Source organism: Lissotriton helveticus, chromosome 1_1, assembly GCF_964261635.1.
Source record: "Lissotriton helveticus chromosome 1_1, aLisHel1.1, whole genome shotgun sequence".
Lineage (NCBI taxonomy): Eukaryota > Metazoa > Chordata > Amphibia > Caudata > Salamandridae > Lissotriton > Lissotriton helveticus.
Genome location: NC_136057.1, coordinates 971,715,652 through 971,737,847, shown reverse-complemented (window position 1 = coordinate 971,737,847; position 22,196 = coordinate 971,715,652). Strand labels below are relative to the sequence as shown.

Genomic DNA, 22,196 nt, shown 5'->3' with positions numbered 1-22,196 from the left:
CTAATGTGGTATGCCTCATGGGATTTATACCTAATGGTCTTTCCCCCCAATGCGGACAGTGTTGGTGTTCTGCCTAATGTGAGATGCCACATGCACATGTTTAGGCCTACTCTGATTTATGCGGTGCTGAGGTCCTTTATTCACCAGTAGGTACTGGTTAGTTTACATTTGCTGTTCTACATTAATGATGACGCCTAGTATCATGCTGGGTGATGTTTTAGGCTCCTGTCTAATACTAATGTATTCAGGCCTTATATTAATATAATGAGACTACACTCATGGTCTTGCAGTAGCTGCTGGTTAGTACACATTTATTTACGATCTTGCATTCACTGTTTGTGCTGTATGATGGATTTGGCAGCTGCCCGATTGGTCCTGCCCTGTATATATTCCCCCTGTAAATTGCTACCTGGTGACAGTTGGCACAGTGTTATATGTGCCTGTGTTTACGATGCTACTGTGTTTTCATAATTCAAAGACTAGTTTTACACAACCTGGTGTGGAGTCTCTTTTGTAGTGTGCCTGGTGTGCCGCCTGTGAGTTTGGTCTGCGCAGATGCTTTACAAAATTCCTCCGAGTTTGGCCTACCACTCCGCACCACGCTACCCTGTTTCTAACAGTGGGGAACAGGAAGATCGTTCACTAACTGTCCCACATTGATTAGGTTATCCCCCAGCTTTGACCTATACACGCCCCACTCAGGTGATCCATAAATACTTGTGCTATGTCGTCTGGAGTCTCCACCCTAGAGCCCTCTGGGGCCGCCACGCATTGTATCCATCTTTGACTCTCTTCCATCTGGCCTAGCATTATATGCTTCCCAATCTATCATGCTGGAGCACACAGACCCCACATTCTCCCTACAATAGTGGTCTGTGACCTGTTGAATCAGTGCCAGTGTAGTGTCAGCTGTCGGCTCTCAAGGGCCTCGCCTCCAATCCCTCACAGGTCCGGGCAATATGGTCTGTAGCTTTGTCACAAGGGGGACATGTTCTTATATCCCGTAGACAAATAGTACATGTTCCCGAAGGTCCCCACCATATTATGTGGCACCAGAAGGCAGTAAGGTCTAGACATGGACCACAAAGGAGTCTGCCAGTCCTGTCGACTGTCCTCCCTATGGTTGACAAAAGCCAATTCACGTCTCCCCAGAGCATTAAGTTAAGGTAGCCCCCCACCAGAAACAGGGCATCCGGAGTATGTGTTAACCATTACCCGAGCTTCACCAGTGGAAAGTGAAATTGACAATTCCATGCCAATCCTACTAACTTCCACAGCTGAGTAGCACCCCTGGAGGTCCACCCAAGTATGGGACGCTTGCAGTGGCAGTGACCTGCGTACCAGTACACCCACTCCCCTCGAGAAGCCAGCATGGGCCAGAAGCCTGTAACACCACCTGTTCCGGAATCCACAATAATTCCCCACCAAATGCGTCTCCTGCATCAGAGCGACATTGGGATCATGTCTGGCCAGATACCTAAGCACTATTCCCCTTTTCAGGTTGCTGCCGAGGCTGTTGACATTCCAGGACAATATTTTCAGGGATAGCCCCCTCTGCATACATGGATTGCTGCCTCAGTCATAGCTGGGTGCCAGGAATATCTGCGTCATGCTCAGTCCATGAATGAGGTGGCCATCGCTGCTGCTGTCGCCCTCCCACCCCCCAACTTCCAATGATCCTCCTCCCCCCTCCCTTTCAGGCCACAGACTCTGAACTACCTGCTTCCCCAACTTCTGATGTGTCTGTCACCTCAGCTACGGTAAATTCAATGCTTAAAACCCACTACTTGTGACTTTATTTTGCCACCCTTAGAGACCCCGTACCTTTACACACACAATGCCATTGGAGGCTGCGTGTTGTGGTGCATGACAAAGTGTCGACATGGCACACATCCCTGTGTACCTTGCCTACAACCCACTGCCCTGGCATAGGTCAGCCACCCCTGTAGCTGGGTGCACTATACCAGTGGTGAGGGTACAGATGCATGAGCCCTGTACCCCTACACTGTCTAGACCAATTCTTAGACATTGTAAGTGCTGTAATGCCATTAAGTTTATGGTGCTGGGAGTATGTCATTATGAACTCCACAGCACCATAATGGATTTACCGAAAACTGGAAAGTTTGGTATCAAGCTTCCCAGCAAATTAAACCCACGCTGATGCGTGGGATTTAATGAAAAATGCACTCAGAGGGCATCTTAGAGATGCCCCCTGAAAAACGACCAGCCTCTGAGGGGCCCCCTGACTGGTTGGTACACATGCCACCACGAGACATGTTTCTGGACCCCTGGGTTGGGAGCCTTCGCTGCCTGAGCCCAGAAACCAAGCCTTTCCTGGGTGGAGGTAGTCACACCACCCTCAGGTCAGGAAGAGCCTTCTCTGGCAGGAGACCTTCAAAGACCTTTCTGTAGCGATTGCCCATAGCTATAGAGGTAGAATAGGACAATACCGCGGCAGCACTACATCTCCCAGAAAGTTCTGGGGCCTGGCGAAACGGAACGCGCCCTCTGGGCGGCGTCCATAAAGACCCTCCTTTCCCATTACCAGGTGCTTGTCAATCCTTCCCGTCACACATCAAGTCGGAGATGAGCCACGTTTGTATTCGGAGGAGCCGTTGGGCGGACGCTTTCTTTCCCGCAGGAAGACGCCGCGAGAGGAGCCGTTGGGCGGACGCTTTCTTTCCAGCAGGAGGACGCCGCGGGAGGAGCCGTTGGGCGGACGCTTTCTTTCCCGCAGGAGGACGCCGCGGGAGGAGCCGTTGGGCGGACGCTTTCTTTCCCGCAGGAGGACGCCGCGGGAGGAGCCGTTGGGCGGACGCTTTCTTTCCCGCAGGAGGAAGCCGCGGTGTCGTGGACCTTTTTGTTTTCCCTTGGGTTCGAGGTAGGACCATTAACATTTGAGCACGGCCGTGCTACCTTTTTGTTTGTGACTTTATTCTCAGAGCAGAATCAGTGATCCTGAGACATTATAAAAATACAGACTTTGTTGCGAGATAGCAGCCAGTAGTGAAAGTAACTACTCGGGGCTAGACTCTTAAGGCGATACTACAGGGGACTCAGGCGGGGGTGCAACAACCCCCAAGAGACCTACGTACTTGCTTCTGACACTTCCACTGATCTCAAGCTGCCAGAGAGTAGGTTTCCAGTACGTATCTGCTGTATCGAGGTGTTATGAAAGTAAGCCCTTATTTACTATCCTCTACTACAACGATTGTTATTGTTTTCCAGAGTTGTTATGACTTGAAGACAACCGATTCCTTAGACCAGACCGCGAGGGGTGTCTTCACTACTACCTCCCCAATCAACCTCCTTCCCCCTGCCCAGAGGGCTACCTGTCCCTGCTGTGTGAGGTCACACAGGGAGGGTCAGTGCTATAGGGTATAGGGAAGATTAGCTCCAAGCTGTGGTCCCCGCTGGTTAGATACTACAGGTTAGTGGCATTTTTATTGTCTGTCTTACTGGGTACGTTGTCTGCTGCTAACCTTGACAGATTGACAAGCCCAAGGAAGACGACTAGCCTGGACCATGGATACGAGTGCTACTTTGGCATCGTTGCTAGAAGGAATTAGCCTACTGCAGCAGGAAGTGCATGCGTCCCGAGTGGAGAACCAAGAACTTAGAAAAGACATGAACACCATGCGTAGAGAAGTCGCTGGCTTGTCCCAAAAGAATCCCGGGGCGGGGTCATATATTAGAGAAGCAACTCTCCCCCCTCCAACACAAACCACAGCGCAGCCTCCAGCCCCTGGGGCAGCCGGGGGTGGGTTCTTTTCTCCAACCACCATACCTTCGTCCTCCACTGACCATTCCCCAACGGTGCACGTCATTCAGAGTACTGGTATACCTCTGGCTCCCCCTGAGAGGTTCTATGGGGATCCCAAGAAGTTCGAGACATTCCTGAACCAGTGCCGCCTCCACTTTTTGTGTAAACCTTCTGTGTTCCAGGACGACGCGGCCAAGACCGCTTTTATGATGTCGTACATGGGCGGAAACGCTGCAAGCTGGACTATCCCTTTAATGGAAAGGAATGATCCCATTCTGCACCTATTCCCAGACTTTTGTTCAGCCTTGCGAAAACTGTTCGACAGAAAGACCCATATGTTATCTTTGGATAGGGAGCTCTTGACGCTACTTCAGGGGTCACAGGATCTCTTATCGTACATCACGTCCTTTAACCGGCTCATAGCTGAAACAGATTGGCCACCAGAAAAGAGAATAGCACTGTTCTATCAAGGCCTAAGAAGTGAATTGAAGGACGTCTTATCGCAGGTGGTCCAACTGCCTGCAACTTGTGAGGAACTCATCGACCTGACAGTCCAATTAGATCATCGGCTGCTGGAGAGAAGAGGAGATCGGAGCCGGGGTGATTGACGTGTATGGTATCCCAAACCAAAACCCCCTCAGGAAGAAGGCGCCAAAAGTACGGACGGTACTGAGCCTATGCAGATCGGGGGTGTCCGAGGTCCTCTGTCTTCTGAGGAACGAGAGCGACAGCGTAAAATGAAACTATGTTTATACTGTGGCAAAGGAGGGCACTTCATTAGAGAGTGTAGGGCCAGAGCCCAACAATCCCACAGGAATCCAACGCCACGAAAACCGACCGTCATGGGAACAAAAGAGACGTCGGAAAACTAGAACGTCCATACCAGGTTGAGATCTCTGGGATGGGCATGCGACAAACTACGATCTCCTCACTTCTTGCAAATACGATGATGCCCGCTGTGGCTCATATGAACATACCAGTGTCCCTATGGACCACAGAGGACCAGGTCACGCCTATGGATGCTCTGTTAGATTCGGGAGCCACAGGCAATTACATGGACATCGACTATGCTAACTCCCTTGGGATAGCCTGGGAGAAGAAGGATCAGCCGGAACACGTGAAGGCGGTGGATGGGTCCGCCTTATCCTCTGGGCCTGTTTCAAAACACACCGTCCCTCTGCGAATGCAGCACGGAGAACACACTGAATTCATCCAGTTCGATTTAATCGCCGCACCCCTGTTTCCCCTTATATTAGGCATGCCGTGGCTAACACTACACGATCCTGTGGTGAGTTGGTCTGCACGCACCGTGGAATTAACCTCCTCCTATTGTATGGAACATTGTTACAACCCTTCGCCCTTGTCACCTGAGGATGAAGCATGTCACAGGATTAGCCATCTGGCTGTGGCATGTGCCGATAAAAGCATATGCTGTGTCTCCAGCCTACCAGAAACCTACAAGGAATATCGTTCCCTGTTTGATAAACAGAAGGCAACCAGTCTACCCCCGCATAGGGTTTACGATTGCTGCATTGAACTACTCCCAGGAGCGGCTATCTTTTGTAGTCGTGTGTACGCTCTGACTGAACATGAGAACGCATATCTCCAACAGTACATCGAGGAGAATCTAGCGTCGGGATTCATCAGTCATTCCACGTCCCCTGCTTCGTCACCCCTGTTTTTTATCCCGAAAAAGGACTGTGCAGAATTGAGACCGTGTATCGACTACAGGGCATTGAATAACATCACGATAAAAAATAGATATCCCCTTCCATTGATTCCAGTTTTGATGGACCAAATAAAGGGAGCTCGTTACTTCACCAAGTTGGATCTTCGAGGGGCCTATCATCTGGTTTGGGTCAAAAAGGGCGACGAGTGGAAGACGGCGTTCCGAACGAAGTTCGGATTATTCGAGTATAACGTTATGCCCTTTGGACTATGCAACGCCCCTGCGGCGTTCCAGTTTTTTATGGACGAAGTGCTCAGGGGCCTATTGGATACCATATGTATGGTGTACATTGACGACATCCTTGTTTACTCCAGCACTCTCCTAGAACACGAACAGCATGTCAAGGAAGTGCTAAGTCGTCTACAACAGCACAATCTGTTCGCCAAATTGGAAAAATGCCTTTTCCATGCAACGGAAGTCTCTTTTTTGGTGTATGTGATAAACGCCGAAGGCTTTCAGATGGAAAGCGGGAAGGTAGAGGCCATCACGAATTGGAAAACCCCACAAGACGTCAAAGCGGTGCAGAGTTTCCTCGGCTTTGCGAACTATTATAGACGCTTTATCAAGGACTTCTCTAAGATCATTCACCCCATATCCGCTCTGTTACGGAAAAACGTTCCATTCAAGTGGGGTGAGGAAGCAGAACAGTAATTTCGGATCCTCAAAGAACGATTCACCCAAGCTCCCATCTTGCGGCATCCGGATGCCCAACTTCCGTTCATTTTGGAAACCGATGCATCCCAGTTTGCCCTGGGAGGAGTGCTTTCACAACTCCACCCTACAACAGGGCAAATCCACCCAGTGGCCTACTACTCCAAGAAACTCAATCCTAGTGAAGTCAATTATTCCATCACTGACAAAGAGCTGCTGGCCATAAAAAGGGGTTGTGAGGAATGGCGACACTACCTGCTTGGAGCTCGTCATACCATCGAAATATACACAGACCATAGAAATTTGTTGTTCCTCAAAACAGCAAAGGCCCTCACACCCCGACAATTGAGATGGACTCTCTTTTTCTCAGATTATGACTTCGTCATTAAGTACCGTCCCGGCCCTCAAAACGGAAAGGCCGATGCACTCTCCAGGAATCAAGACACCCAAGATACTCAGTCAGAGGTAACCGTGGAACCATCATTTATCCTGCCTGAAAGATCCTTCCCCAAAAGCACCATAGCCTTGCTCACCTCCATGGATTTCATCGAGGACCTCAGGGTGGCATTAACGGATGTCGATGCCCAGTCATGGCTTCAGAAACAACCCCAAGGGCGGTCACAAACAGACGAACTCCTGTACTATAGACATGCCTTGTACGTTCCTGACCCGGGGTTGCAAATGCAGGTCCTCCATTGGGCCCACGATTCCGTGTTAGGAGGGCATTGGGGGGTGTACAAAACTATAGCTACCATCGAACGATCCTTCTGGTGGCCTGCCTTACGAAATGATGTCAGAAAATACGTAAGGAACTGTGCGGTGTGCACCCAGGGTAAAACCAAACATACCAAACCTACGGGTCTACTACGCCCTATTTCTATACCCCCTGCACCGTGGCATACGGTCTCCATGGACTTTATTGTGGAGATGCCATTATGTCAAGAAAAGACTACAATACTTGTACTTATCGATCACTTGACCAAAATGGGGCATTTTGTGCCTTTGGAGGGCCTACCCACATCTGCTGAATTGGCCTTGGTTATATTGCAACATCTTATCAGAGCCCATGGCATTCCGAGGGTCTTCATAAACGACAGAGGAGCACAATTCGTATCCCGTTTTTGGAAAGCCCTTTGTAAGTCATTGGATGTCGATGTCAGACTCTCTACAAGCTACCACCCGCAGACAGATGGCAAGACGGAGAGGCTCAACCAGACCATTGAGCAATATCTACGTTGCTTCACGTTACAGAATTCGACGGATTGGGTCACCCTCTTGTGGTTAGCGGAATTCACGTATAATAACACTGATCACTCCACCTTAGGTTGTTCCCCTTTCTTTTGCCTTCTTGGGTATCACCCGAACATCCTCCCCTTCGATTGGCCAGTGTCATCCAAACTACCCAGCATCCAAGAACATCATGCGCATCTGCAGGCTGTGCGAATAGACGCGAAGCGTCACTTGGCGGAGGCTCAGGCCTCGCAGAAACGCCAAGCCGACAAGAAACGCACACCTGAACCAGTCTACCAGGTGGGGGACAAGGTATGGCTTTCCACAAAAAACATACATCTCCGGGGTATTAACAAACTAAAACCAAGATATATAGGTCCCTATAGTGTTGAGGAGGTTATCAACCCTGTGGCACTGAAACTATCTATTCCCCGTACTTGGCGGATCCATCCAGTTTTTCACGTCTCCCTACTCCTGCCTTGTCCTGTGGACACTAGACTGCCCGTTCATCCTTCCCCTGTGTTGGTGGAGGGATTGGAAGAGTATGAGGTGGAAGAGCTGTTAGATTCTAGGATCCACAGGGGTAGGGTGCAGTACCTGGTTAGTTGGAAAGGCTTTGGGGTAGAGGAGAGAACGTGGGAACCCGAGATGAATCTCCACTGCCCTGATTTGGTAACGCAATTTCATCTGCCGCACCCGGGGAAGCCTGGACGACCGCCGGGTCGGCGATCCTCGAGAGGGGGTTCTGTAGCGATTGCCCATAGCTATAGAGGTAGAATAGGACAATACCGCGGCAGCACTACATCTCCCAGAAAGCTCTGGGGCCTGGCGAAACGGAACGCGCCCTCTGGGCGGCGTCCATAAAGACCCTCCTTTCCCATTACCAGGTGCTTGTCAATCCTTCCCGTCACACATCGAGTCGGAGCTGAGCCACGTTTGTATTCGGAGGAGCCGTTGGGCGGACGCTTTCTTTCCCGCAGGAAGACGCCGCGGGAGGAGCCGTTGGGCGGACGCTTTCTTTCCAGCAGGAGGACGCCGCGGGAGGAGCCGTTGGGCGGACGCTTTCTTTCCCGCAGGAGGACGCCGCGGGAGGAGCCGTTGGGCGGACACTTTCTTTCCCGCAGGAGGACGCCGCAGGAGGAGCCGTTGGGCGTACGCTTTCTTTCCCGCAGGAGGAAGCCGCGGTGTCGTGGACCTTTTTGTTTTCCCTTGGGTTCGAGGTAGGACCATTAACATTTGAGCACGGCCGTGCTACATTTTTGTTTGTGACTTTATTCTCACAGCAGAATCAGTGATCCTGAGACATTATAAAAATACAGACTTTGTTGCGAGATAGCAGCCAGTAGTGAAAGTAACTACTCGGGGCTAGACTCTTAAGGCGATACTACAGGGGACTCAGGCGGGGGTGCAACAACCCCCAAGAGACCTACGTACTTGCTTCTGACACTTCCACTGATCTCAAGCTGCCAGAGAGTAGGTTTCCAGTACGTATCTGCTGTATCGAGGTGTTATGAAAGTAAGCCCTTATTTACTATCCTCTACTACAACGATTGTTATTGTTTTCCAGAGTTGTTATGACTTGAAGACAACCGATTCCTTAGACCAGACCGCGAGGGGTGTCTTCACTACTACCTCCCCAATCAACCTCCTTCCCCCTGCCCAGAGGGCTACCTGTCCCTGCTGTGTGAGGTCACACAGGGAGGGTCAGTGCTATAGGGTATAGGGAAGATTAGCTCCAAGCTGTGGTCCCCGCTGGTGAGATACTACAGGCTAGTGGCATTTTTATTGTCTGTCTTACTGGGTACGTTGTCTGCTGCTAACCTTGACACTTTCTACCTTTGTAGTGCGACCCCCAGCCTCTCCTGGTATCAGGAGCAGGCCCCCCTCCTGTCTCCCCTTCTTTTTGGTGGGAATACAGGCGAGAAACATGAGAGCAACCCAGAAGGTGTGTCCACCTCTGCCAACCCCACCCCTCAGGTGGGGGAGGCGAGGTGAAGCCCACTCTTCAGTACCCGCTATCTTGCAGATGGCAGGCACTCCCCAATCAGGATTAGGGATTGTGCCCTCTCCCACACGTGGGATGAGCACACCAAGGGTGTAGTCACCCTAAGGTCATTAGCCCATTGGCTACTGACCTCAAGACCCCTGAAGCACCCCCTAAAAACTGTTTTTGGAGGGCAACCCTGAACCAAGAAGACCGATTTCCGCAAACTACAAAGATGAAGGACAAAAGAAGATGCCCAGCAGAGGAGACTGCAGAGAACAGCTGACTTGGCCCAAGCCCTACCGGCCAGTCTGCAGTTTCCAGAGATCCTGCACCAAAAGTCACCTTGTCCTGCAGCCAGCGACCTCCAGAACCCCTGGGAGGACTGACTACCTTCCACAAAGACCGGAACTCCTGTGAACAGCAGCTCTATTCAAAAGAATCTCCAAAGCAAGACCCTGAGCCTGCTGAAGACAAAGAAACCCGACTGCTGGAACTACCACTGTACCCGTCGCCTACGGCCCGGGTTCGAGTGGTGCACCCTTCTCAGCAAGGTCCTCCAGCGCTCCAGAGTCTGAATCTACCGCCGCCCACCGGTAAAAAAAATGGTGGGGAGCCACGGCCAACTGCCAATTAGGTCAAGGGAGCCACAGGTCAAAAAAGTTTGGAACGACTGCCCTATTGGATAACATTGGTCCTCAGCACTTTGCACCCAGCCGCCCTAGTGCCACTGAGGGTGTTTTGAGAGTGCATCCTTGACCTTGGGGGAATCCTGGTTCGGACCCCAGAAAACCAACTCCCAAACCCAAGGGCTTTCCCTTAAACCGATAAAACTGTTTTCTCCCATAGGACTGCATTGACTGCTTTGCTGTGAAAATTCTTCTAAGTTTGTATGAAACCCTAAGAAACTGCAAATGTACTAAAAGTGAATTACTTACCTTTTATCTAAGAAATGTATCAGTGTGATATCTAGGCATATCACACACATTAAAAAGAAAAAATAACTCAAAAAGTAATCTAAAAAGTAACACGTACAGTAATCTGTAAAGTAACTAAAAAGTAATTACGAACTGTTGACTTACCTGTAATTCAACCAACTGCATTTGATCCTGTATTCAACTGTAAATCACTGCATAAGATTGTGCAATGTATTATTCCACCTACCTGCACCGAAATGGGCTTGGTTCTAGAAATAAAATAACTAAATAATATTTTTGATACAAACAAATTGATCGAAGCTCTTGCCTGAGGGTGTACGACACATGCTTAACACTACCCTCTGATAAAGCCTTACTGCTCGCCCACGCTACTACAAATATTGAGTACGGTGCTATCTACTTTTACATCTGCCTACCTTTGGGGTTCCTCTGGACTCGGTGCACACTATACCTCATTATGGTATAGTATATACAGAGCCAGCTTCCTACTTCTGCAGCCCACTCTCCGAGGCGGTTCTGGAGGGCGAGCGAGTCTCAGATTCACCGGAGTCCTCTGCCAGAGCTTTCCACTGATTGGCCACTTCCAGGGCCTGGCTAAGCTGCAATAGTGCCACCACCATGGCCCTTTCTGATTCTGCGTGGACCTTCAACCGGCCAATAGCGGTCGCCCATGCACTTTACAATGCCTACGGGTCCCCCGCCCGGCCAGACGTTCTGCGTAGACATTACTGGGGTGTAATGGACTCTGTCTCGGACACCCTATCCTACAACTTACGGTGGTCTCCTATTAAGAGTCTCACATTCTGCTCCACTGTGTGAATATTGACCTCCAGGGTATTTCGCAGTGCCACCAGTGTCGTTGTCATGTGCGCCTGCAAAGCCAGCTCCAACTTGTCACCGCTGGGCCCCTGTCGTCCCCCTGCGCTCTGCTCCAGTTCCACCAGGCGGAGCTGTGATGCTCCTCGCCATCTCTTGTCTGCACCTCACCAATCCCACAGTCAGTTGTCCGGCCCCTTACTGGCCCAGGTGCATCAATCGGCAGCTCTGTGGGGCCGCCACACCTGGGAGCAGCCGCCTCACCACAGTTTGCTAGGCTCCATACGGCCACTCCCCGTAGCACATTACTCCCAGGCTCTCCGACCCTCCCTTCTGGGAAGCCAGGGGTCCACTGTTTATCATGGCTACTTGCCCTCAACAAGCATTCGGGTTGCAGGGTCCACCAGGGAAAAAAGGGGGGCCATCCAGCCCTCCTATGCCGCTCCCGGCCTCCTTCCTGCTTTTTGGCACTGATGGCAGTGCCATGTCCCTGGTCCTCCTGCCGGCTACGTCTCGCCTCTGTCCATGGCCTCTCTGCTCCACCTGGGAGTCCACACTGCCCAGCAACCAAAAAGAAATAGGGAGTGGGTTATGGATGGCCAGTCACACCTCCGCTCCAAAGGCAGCTACCCGGCACCAACGGCTGTGTCTTCTGTCTCGCAGGGCTAATCGCACGGTCCCCACCGGCCTCTTCTTACCGCAGCCTGCTCCGGCTACTCCACTCCCTTGCATCACTTCTCTGGCAGGGCATGTCATTCAGCTAACTCCAACCTGCTCACTACTATAGCGCCAGGCCCGGCTTCTCCTTAACACCAGCCCAGCGCTGCAGCCTCCATGATTTTTCTCTCCTGGGGACAGCCCCCACTGCAATCTGGGGAGCAACCGTCGCCTTTCCCGCCTTACCTGAGGGGATGCGGGGAACCGCAGGAGGAAGGATAACTGGCTCACAGGTCAGACGGTGCTAGCTCTCCTCTCCTACGCAACTGCTGCCATGCACATTTCCTGTTGCCCACTCTTGCTTGTTTGCACTCCATATATTTGAAATGGAGAGTAAAGTGATGATCACTATTATTCCTAAACAAAAGTCTTCCCACAGGGATCGCCCAATAATGTCCTATTAACATATTTTTAGGTAGAACCTGGTTAGCACATCCGCTGCTCTGTAAGGCATGCTGTATTAGAGTATGGACTTGAAGCTCTGCCCACTCTCCGCCCATATTTTTCATTGGCTTGTGTCATTGCTCTTTGTAAATGCTGGCATCTGATTCGTTAATAGGCTTGTTAGTGCCTCCGTAGTACCGCCTTGTCTCCATTTGTAACCTCCCATGAGGGCTGGACCTGTTACTGCTGGGGTTACACAGTATGTCTTATTTAGTCTGTAAGCACTATTTTCTTTAATGAGTTTCTTCTACTGCAGGCATGACATGCTTTCCTGCAACATTCAGTGCGTCATGTGCACTTTCACTATCCAACCTGCCTGGGACAATGGGGGCCATTTCTCTAAAATGAAAAAGGTCTTGCATTTACAACAGTTTGAGCTATTGGCATTGTAAGTGACAGTGCCTTTTATTTATGTATTAATTTTTAAAACAGATAAATTAAAGGCATGGTCATTTACAATGCCAATAGCTTAAACTCTCGCAAATGTGAGACCTATTGCGTGATGTGTAAAAGTTACGTGTTACCTAGGAATTTTGTACCTTGCCCCACCTGTACTTAAATGAGGTGCAGATGGCAAATGAGTATCAGCGCGACTTTTATCCATGCAATAGTTTGTCTATATTGTATAAAATGCTGGTGATTTATTATATTTGAGTGAGATGGCAAATTAATCCTGGAGGCATCTGCATTTTACCTCTGGTCAGCTGATATGTTTTATTTTCCAATTACAGGTTGAAAGAGAAGAGTTATTGGAATCTGAAAATGATGTGGATGTTTCTAACATTGAGTCTCAGGTACTGTCTGCTTTTGTAGCTCCATTTCTTTATTAATTAACTGCCCTTTCAAAAGTGATCGACCTAGTTGATTAATTTTTGTATGAAACTCTTCTTAGGTTGTAGCTTACCAGACGGTGGAGCTGTCTGGTTTGCTAACGACATCTTGGGGAACATTTAGAAAGCTTCCCAGGAAATGCATTCCGTCCATTGCTTACTATTGGCTTTGTGGTTTGTACCTCGTATTTTCTTGCTTTCTATTTGCTGCCTCTATTTGTTTTAGCAAAACCAAAGGGGATGATGGACCAGGGGTTGAACATTGCAAGCACTCACCCCCAGTCAACTGATCTGGATTTAATCCATTATCATTCTTTAGCTCACTCCGCCACCCCAATTCAGACATAGCCATATGCAAATCAGTCTGATCCTGTGCCTCATGGGAACAGTCCAGCATGAACTGCCAAGCCATGTCTTCCCTGGACCAGAAACAAGCATCCTGGGACCGGTTTCTGGCTAATCAGCTGTTTCAGCCAGGCTAGCTTGAATCCAGTGGCAAAGTGAGCAAGGGACCCACGCCTGTGCATACCCTGCCAACTTAGGGTGAACGAAGCAAAACCAACGTGGCTGATGGACGGAGTGTTGAACATTGCAAGCACTCCCCCCCAGTCAACTGATCTGGATTTAATCCATCGTCATTCTTTAGCTCACTCCGCCACCCCAGTTCAGACATGGCCTTATGCCAATCAGTCTGACCCTGTGCCTCATGGGAACAGTCCTGTTACGAGTCTTGCTGCGGCATTTTGCTGCACCTACCCTTGGCTGCAGTGCACAGAGGACCTGGAAAGAAATAAGAGGGAACATTGCATATGAGTAGTGGTTAATTTGTAAAAAAAAAAATGAGTGCTTGGGCTCTCCTCGCGAGGCAGCTTGCACCAGGCCATTTCTCCTGTTAGCGCCGCCTAATACAGAACCATTTACTAACCATGAATGTTCGGTGAGGATGTGGCATAATGGCCAAAGTTGCCGACCTCAGAGCTGGGGAACCGGGTTCAAGTCTCGACATCGGCTGAACATCCTGTGATTCTGTTCAAATCACTTAATCTCCCCTTAAATGAATATGTCCTAACTGGTTCTCAGGAAGAGGGCCGGTGTTGATGATTAAGTGTCTGTGCTGAGCACCAGAAACCACAGGCTCAAATTAAGCACTACATATGAGACTCCTACAGGAGTGCTCAGCATTGAAATGGTCACAAGCAGGGGGCAGCACTGAGGCTCTAGAGGTAGTTTCACCTAAGATCCATCAGGCAGTACAATGATGTGACTCTCAGAACACACATATGGGAAGAGCCTTCAGGGACCCAATCCCGCAGGTAACACTCACAACAGATGCATCACTCATGGGTTGGGGTGCTCATATGGAGGACATTGTGGTACAGGGACATTGATCGCCACAGCAACAGACATTGTTCATAAATATGTTAGAGCTGCTAGCCATTTAAATGTGTCTCAAAGCGTTACTACTCAACAAATTGGGGAAAAATGTCCCTCTACGAAACGACAATATGACAGCAATGTACTACATTCAGAAACAAGGAAGGACCCATTCATTACAACTTTCTCAGGTAGCACAATTCATGTGGGAATGGGCCAACAAACATAAAGTCCACTTCATAGCACAGTGTGTACCAGGAGCGGACAACTCACTAGCAGACCTACACAGCAGAATGCAACTGCAAGTCCAAGAGTAGAGAAATCCACATTCATACCCTACAAACATACTTCCAATGGTGGAGACACCAACAGTAGATCTCTTTGACACCGTAGAAAACGCGAAATGCCAAAATTTCATATGCTGGCAGCACACCCACAATCAAACGGCAATGCTCTATGGATGAACTGGTTAGGGTTGTTTGCGCATGCTTTTCCAACTCTCCCACTCATACCTTACATGGTCTGGAAAACTCAAACAGACCTCCCTAACAATGATACTCATAGCTCCAACATGGGTACATCAACCTTGGTACACAACTCTGCTGGAGATCTCCCTCGTACCTCACGAGATGCTACCCAACATTCAAGATCTTATCACTCACAGTGGGGGCAGAGTCCGGCACCCCGATGTTCAGCAATTCAATCTTGCAATCTGGCTCCTGACGTCATAGAATCAAGTATCTAGAATTACCTCAAGAATGCAAGAACATTCTAAAGGAAGCCAGAAGACCAATCACAAGGGCGTGTTATTCTGTCCACTACTGCACTGCTAACAACATAAACCCATCCTCACCACCTGAACAACAACTGGTATGTTACTTGTTACATATGTAAAAAGCACATTTAGCAAACACATCTGTACGACTGCATTTGGCATCGATCGCAGTGTACCTACAAAACAAAAGACACCAATCTCTTTTTCATATACTTGTCTTAAAGGCATTCATCGAGGGACTTAAAAGTAATTCCACCACCTACCCCTCCTATACCGACGTGGACCTTGAACATTGTGTACACAAGGCTATTGTCCACACCATTTGAACCAATGCCCAAATGAAAAATACAATTCTTAACATGGAAAGTGACATTCCTTGTGATCATTACATCGCTACAAAGAGTCAGCGAAATACATGCACTTAACATTGAGGAACCTTACTTTAAAGTATTCCAAGACAAAGTTTGCCTATGTACAAACCTAAAGTTTCTGCCAAAGGTCTTATCACCTTTCCATTTAAATCAAACATTGGATTTACCCGTTTTCTTTCTAAAACCAGAAACATTCACAGAAAGAGCATTACATACACTAGATGTAAAATGTGCCCTTATGTACTATGTGGAAACAATAAAAAATTCAGAAAAACACTACAATTATTTGTAGATTTTTCTAACCTATGAAAAGGCATTCCAATCTGAAAAGCTTGAATCGCTAGATGGATAGTAAAATGTATAGAAATTTGCTACATCAAAGCAAAGCAAACACTAACTACAATGCCAAGACCTCATTCAATATGAAAAAAGCAGCATCAGTTGCATTTTTAGGTAATATCTTCTAACAGACATTTTTTAAAGCGCCATTATGGACAAACTCGCACATTTTTACCAGACCACTATTTTGTAGATCAGGTGTCCCCTAACCAATCAATCGTAAGCTACCAGTAGTTCGCAAAAACCTACAGAGTTGTTACCAGCCTCTAGTTTATTTTTAACTAAGAACAGCATTTTTCTTTTAATGTTAAGGAAAGGCTATGTTTATTTTACATTATTATCAGGCTGCAGATAGCGGAGCCGGATAGTGAGCGGTACTCCACTCAAATTTATCACCCATGTGGGTCAAAGAAGTTCAGAACTGAAGTATTTCACTCTTGAATACAAGTGTTCTCAACTCAATATTGGAGCATGAAAACAACATGATATTTCTGAATGCTTTTAAATGAGAGAATATTACTATGAAGAGTTAATTTAATGATTAAGTTAACTCTTGATTTTGATTTTCTCTATTTTCAAAATGTCACATTTACAAAAAGCTGGCATCTTGCTCACAGTGGCTGGTGGGCACAGTGCCATATTTATAACTGAAAAACGCTGTCATTTTCTGTTTAACTAGGAACAATTTAAAGTGAAGAAAAAGTTTTCTATAAAATATTGTCTTCATGTTTTTCTCTACTTTAAATTAAGTCAATTAACTTCTTATGGTTTATGAAGCATGTTTCTTCAATTTAAATTAATCACATTTAAACAATAACTGTATTTTCCTATTATAAATATGGCACCTTGTCTACAGGCCACTGAGAGTAATATGCCTGCTGTTTGTAAACACACTTAGATCTGGGAGAAAATAAAAATTGAGTTTTATTTAATGCACATAAACATAACGTTAACTCTTCAGTTACATTTGTCTCATTTCAAAGTGTCGCATTTACACACATATGGTTTCTGGCTTCCAGTGGCTGTTAGACACACTGCCATATTTATAACTGAAAAATGCAGCCATTTTTTTTAAATGGGAGAAATTTAAAGGGCAAACAAATGTTCCATCAAGTGCAGGAAAATGGTCCTTGTTATGAACATTTTTGGAGAACATTTTTCTGCACTTTAAATTTCTCCCACTTAAATAAAAAAAATAATTGTGTTACACATCTTATGGTGCCACATATGGCAAAAGGTAAGTCCTGTGGCACAAGTACATATGACATGGGCTCTGTCACTCATACACATATATCCCATTCATTCACACAAATGTTCATAAAACGCCACAGACCATGCACTAACTGACTCATAATACCCCTAGTCACAGCATTTTGTTCAAACCATAGTATCGGGCTCCATGGACATCAGGTTTAAAGTCAATGAAGATGTGCTAGGGGGGTGTCTGGTAACAATGTGCAAGGTACTTGGCCTTCAGTGGCTCACAACGATTTTCCCTGATCAGAAGTAGCACTCATTACAGAAAAGGTTGGGGACCCCTGGTGTAAATGTTCAAGCCAGACAACAGGCTCTGGTGTGACAAGCAGTGCTATGCAAATTATTTCAAGCAAATGCACCATCTGATGCCCACAGCCACTTTGAGAGGATTGCTACTTTACAGTCTATGAATAGCATCTTCAGCCAACACATGCATTCATAGCATGTAGTGCTGCAAATTCACATGCACCCTTCCGTCTCCCCAGCAGGTGTTAGATGGTGACACAAATGCACACAACTTTCAGCATGTTCAACAGCAAACACTAACTTAATAGACTTTTTCCTGACTTCCTGTATGGGTGGAAATTAACATTATAATCTTACAAAGTAGACGTTGAACATGAGCAATGCCTCGAGAAGTAGGCGATAAAACACATGACTCCGACCATAGAACTTCCTTGAGAAAAATGACTTGCAGAGTCCGGGCCCAACACTAGATGGCAGGAGTGTACATAGCATGTGAACCTGCAGCACTGCACGCTACAAATAGATGCTTACAGGTTAAGTAACATACTCCCTGTGCCACTTTACTCTTCTTTATTCTAAGACACACTACTCCACTCTATGCCACTCCACTCTACTGTGTGCCGCGCAACTCTTCAACACTCTACTCCACTCTGACATTCCACTCTCCTACACAACTCCACTCTATGCCACGCTACTCTACAACAATCTACTCCATTCTACACAATACCTTCTACTCTATAACACTCCACTCCACACTATGCCACGGAAGCCATAGAGAGTACATGGGCTGGAAACTCGAATACTCGAGTTCCCCAACACCATTATGGCTTCATTCAATCCAGAAGTGTTTAGTACCAAACAACTCGTCTTAATAAACCCACACTGATGCCAGTGTTGGATTTATTAAAACATGTACCCAGGGGGCACCTCAGAGACGCCCGCTGAATATCTATCATCCCAGGTGTGGACTCTGGCTGGCTTTAGACAGCCTGCCACCACCAGACATGTTTCTTGACCCCTGGATGAGAGCCCTTGCTCTCTGAGGCCAGAAACAAAGCCCATCCTGGGAGGAGGTGCTCAGGAGGGAAGCTTCAAAGGTCTTGCCTCCTTTGTAATGGGACCCAGCCTCTGCTGCTAGCAGCAGATGGCAGCCCCTCGGTTCAAACCCTCACTGTTGCAGGGATTCTGCTCATACGCAGAACTGTGCATAGAGACCCAGAACCTCAGTGAATTGTGGTGGACCAAAAAACACACCTCAGTACCTAGAACCCCTAACCAACTAGCATCAGTGTCACATTAGCTCTTCATCCTATAGCAAAGGAACCAATGATTAGACAACCCAGAACATGTGACTTAGGTTACTCTCAGGAATGGTGGGAATCAAGAACACTCTTTCATTTGTTATTCTCATACCAGTCCGCAACATGGGTAAAAAGAGACACAATAAAGTTTAAAATGTTTATTTGAACGACGTTCTCTAAGATGCAGTATTTTTGCTAACATAAGCAGGCATATGATTAAAAATAATACGATCAGCATTGTTACAATTCCAAAAAACACCTAAGGAGAAATCATATTATAATGATAGTGGGAACAGGTCCTATAGTGCCTTGTATGCCACCCTCCCTAGCTAGGAACTGTTTTATAAAATATAGAAGGTCTTTTAGGCTTGAATGAGGAACCCCATACCTCCAAGATCAGCAGAGGTGAATCACATCGGGATCTGCAAAAGCTCTCTCTCTCTCTCTGGAAACGGATTTTCACCAAGTGCCTAAAATCATGCATGCAGTGCAATATTAAAGGCGCCAGAATTTCAGTTAGCTGTAGCTGCGTGCATGTTGTGTCTAAGCGTGAACTGATCAGTCCGAATAACAGTTAACATTGTTATGATAACCTTGGAGGCTTCAGAACTCACTGAGCAGACCAAGTTCGCGATGTAAGTCTAGGGATTTTGAAAACAAGCCATTCCCGTGAAGATATTCATGCAGTCAAACTTACAACAACAGTCGCATGCAGTGTTGTGTGCAAAAGCGGCAAAATGGCTTTTACACTTCTAATAAGCCTATGCTAACATATCAATGTGCGCAAGCAAGGCCCTGCCTTCACTACACCCTCCCTTGATCGGAAAACGCACAAAAAGGGGGGCAATATTGGAATGCAGAGTTCAAGTTCGAATAAGACAGAACCAAGTTCAAAATTTTGCCAAACTGGATTATTGGAAGTAAAATTCCGAATTGGTAACCACAAAAAAATTATCGAAACCCAGCAGGGGCTGTATAGTGTCCAACACATGTAACGTGTAAAAAGAAAAAATGAATACAAAATCATGAGTCCAGTATGTGTCTATAAAGTAGAAAAAATGTCACTTCAATCCAATAGCTTATAGGTACAGTACGTTGCAACTGCCTCCAATAGGATGTCGTTGTTATCATCAGAGAACATTTCAGCCATCCAATTCAGTAATGGAAAAGAATATACATGTTCTTCAACAGCCGGAGCCTCTGGCACCATCAGAGGACAACTCTGGTGTTCTTTGAGATAATTGCGTGCCAGAAAGTCATGGGGTGCAGTCCACATGTTCCAATTACCTAGGACTCCATGTGCCGCTGCGCAGGCCATTATTCCGATACCAGAACAGTCTAACTCATGAGCAACTAAGGGACTCATAAGTAGATCATAATCAGGTTTAGGAGACACCGTATTGCAGAGACACAAATCCAGAGCCCATTCAAAACCGCAATCCAGGCAATGGAAGACAGGCTGTAAACATGTAAAGTACAAAAAACGGAAAGATAATCCATACGCTACACTCAAGGTAGACAGGGGTAGTGTTCCATAGTATTCAAGCATCCAGTTACGAAGTTGGAGCAGCCGGGGCAGGATGTTTCACGCGAAGAAGTAAGGGCGACTTCTTTTTGGGACAATGGAGCCCTTATTCAACTCCTCTTGTTGAACTCTGCTTTCAAGGTCGAAATGGAAGGCCAGATGGATACGTTGAGCTTCCCATGCGGAGGAGGGAATAGCACATTTTTCAACAGACTACACGTTGGGAAACAGTCACAATGTACGGGATCCCTGCCAGCATACCACAGCAATCTTCATTATTTAAAAGCAAATAACTACCGTTTGTTAGCAACTTGAAAGTCGGAGTTATAGCCGGGACAGGATTCCCACGCTAAATTCGGTGCGTCAAAATGCAATTGGATGTTTCTGCAAACTAATGAATGATCAGGTGTTGAAGTGCAATCTTTACCTTTCAAATAAACTTCTTTACCCTCCCTAAAGGTGAATGGCAGAGACCAAACTTCATGGAGCAAGGCACTTCCCAAAGGTTCATATCTGCCTATGGCACAGTACTTCATACATGAATCAAATTTAAATAAAGGAAAAGGCAACGTTATTAACCCATGAATGAGCCATACAGCTGAATTATATCCGGCCACAGAAAATGGTAAAGGTTCCAGTTTTTCAATATGCAAAGTGAATAAGTAGCATCCTTCATAGACATAAATTGTTGCTTAACAGTCAAATTAAATGGTAAAAATAGAGAAGAGGTATTAATGTAGTCCCATGGAACTTTACCAGCCTTTAATGTTTGTAATTTCCAAGCAAATTGCATGATGGAACGTAATTTATTTTGACCATGGTACAAAACAGTCACTTCATCCTGTACGATATCTACAACAGATGAAACAATATTATCCAATATGTAAATTTGAAAAGAAAGGTTGTTAATACTGTTGTGCAGCGTGAATCTTTCTGGATTCACTATGCTGTGCATTATTCCGCGGTTTAGTGGCTGGGTCCGGAATCGTAGTATTTTTTCAGGTTTCTTTTTTTTTTTTTTTTTTTGGTAGCCCAAGTGGGCGTCGATGTCCCACATTTTGGTGTCCTTCCTGTGACTTCGGCACGCTTCCTGCGGAAGCTTCCACCTTTGGGCGCCATCTTCAGATTCTTTTTTCCGCCGTTGGGTCTTGATCGTCACCGAGAAGTTGCTGAGTTTTGGAGAAAATACATCTCGCAAGATAGTCCACTGAACCCGGGACGACGAAGAAGGAGGAGAACATCAAAAACTTCAACGTCCAACGGAGAATGCGCGCACAGGGGGCGCCCTGTGCGCAGGAATGGACAAAACACCCTTCAAATTCTGCCAAAATTGCCACCACAAGTTCGCATTGAAGGACCAGCATTCGGTTTGCAACCTCTGCCTGTCGGTCGACCATGAGAGCAAGGATTGCAACGCCTGCTCCGTTTATACCCCGAAGACGATCAGGGTAAAAGAAAGACAGAGTAGAGCCAACTACAACATGCAAGGCCAAGGTCAACCTCCGTCGCTCCAGGACTTGGGCCTCTCCAGTGGGGAAGAGGACAACGTCGCCGAGGGACCAGATGACTACACGGTCGCAGAGACCGATACGAAAACAACAAAGGAGGTAAGAGAGAAGTCGACCTCTAAGACCTCGACAGACTCTCGAAAATCAGAGTCAGACTCTCGAAAAACAGAATCTAAGTCCTCAAAAGGTGCACTTGCGCCGAAACATTCGACGGACTTAGCTGCATCCAGGGACAAACAGCCCAGCGGATTCTTCGAAAAGGACTCCCAGTTGTCGAAAACACAAGACAAGCCCAGGTCGTCAAAACACGTCCCTGAAAAGGCGCGCTCAACGCTGAAGGAAAAGGACCCGACGGCAACTTCGACATCGAAGAGATCGTCTGAAACCCTCAACGCCGA

The 22,196-nt window shown here is 47.2% G+C and overlaps 1 protein-coding gene across 4 annotated transcripts in view; it reads left to right on the top strand.

The window, feature by feature from the left end:
- TASOR2 (transcription activation suppressor family member 2) overlaps positions 1-22,196 on the top strand; it is a 1,020,110-nt gene that overhangs the window by 554,560 nt on the left and 443,354 nt on the right. For all 4 annotated transcript variants that reach the window (XM_078677333.1, XM_078677324.1, XM_078677320.1 and 1 more), the window contains exon 22: positions 13,004-13,066. In XM_078677333.1, the coding sequence (XP_078533459.1) occupies positions 13,004-13,066 (63 nt within the window). The remainder of the gene's footprint in view (positions 1-13,003; positions 13,067-22,196) is intronic.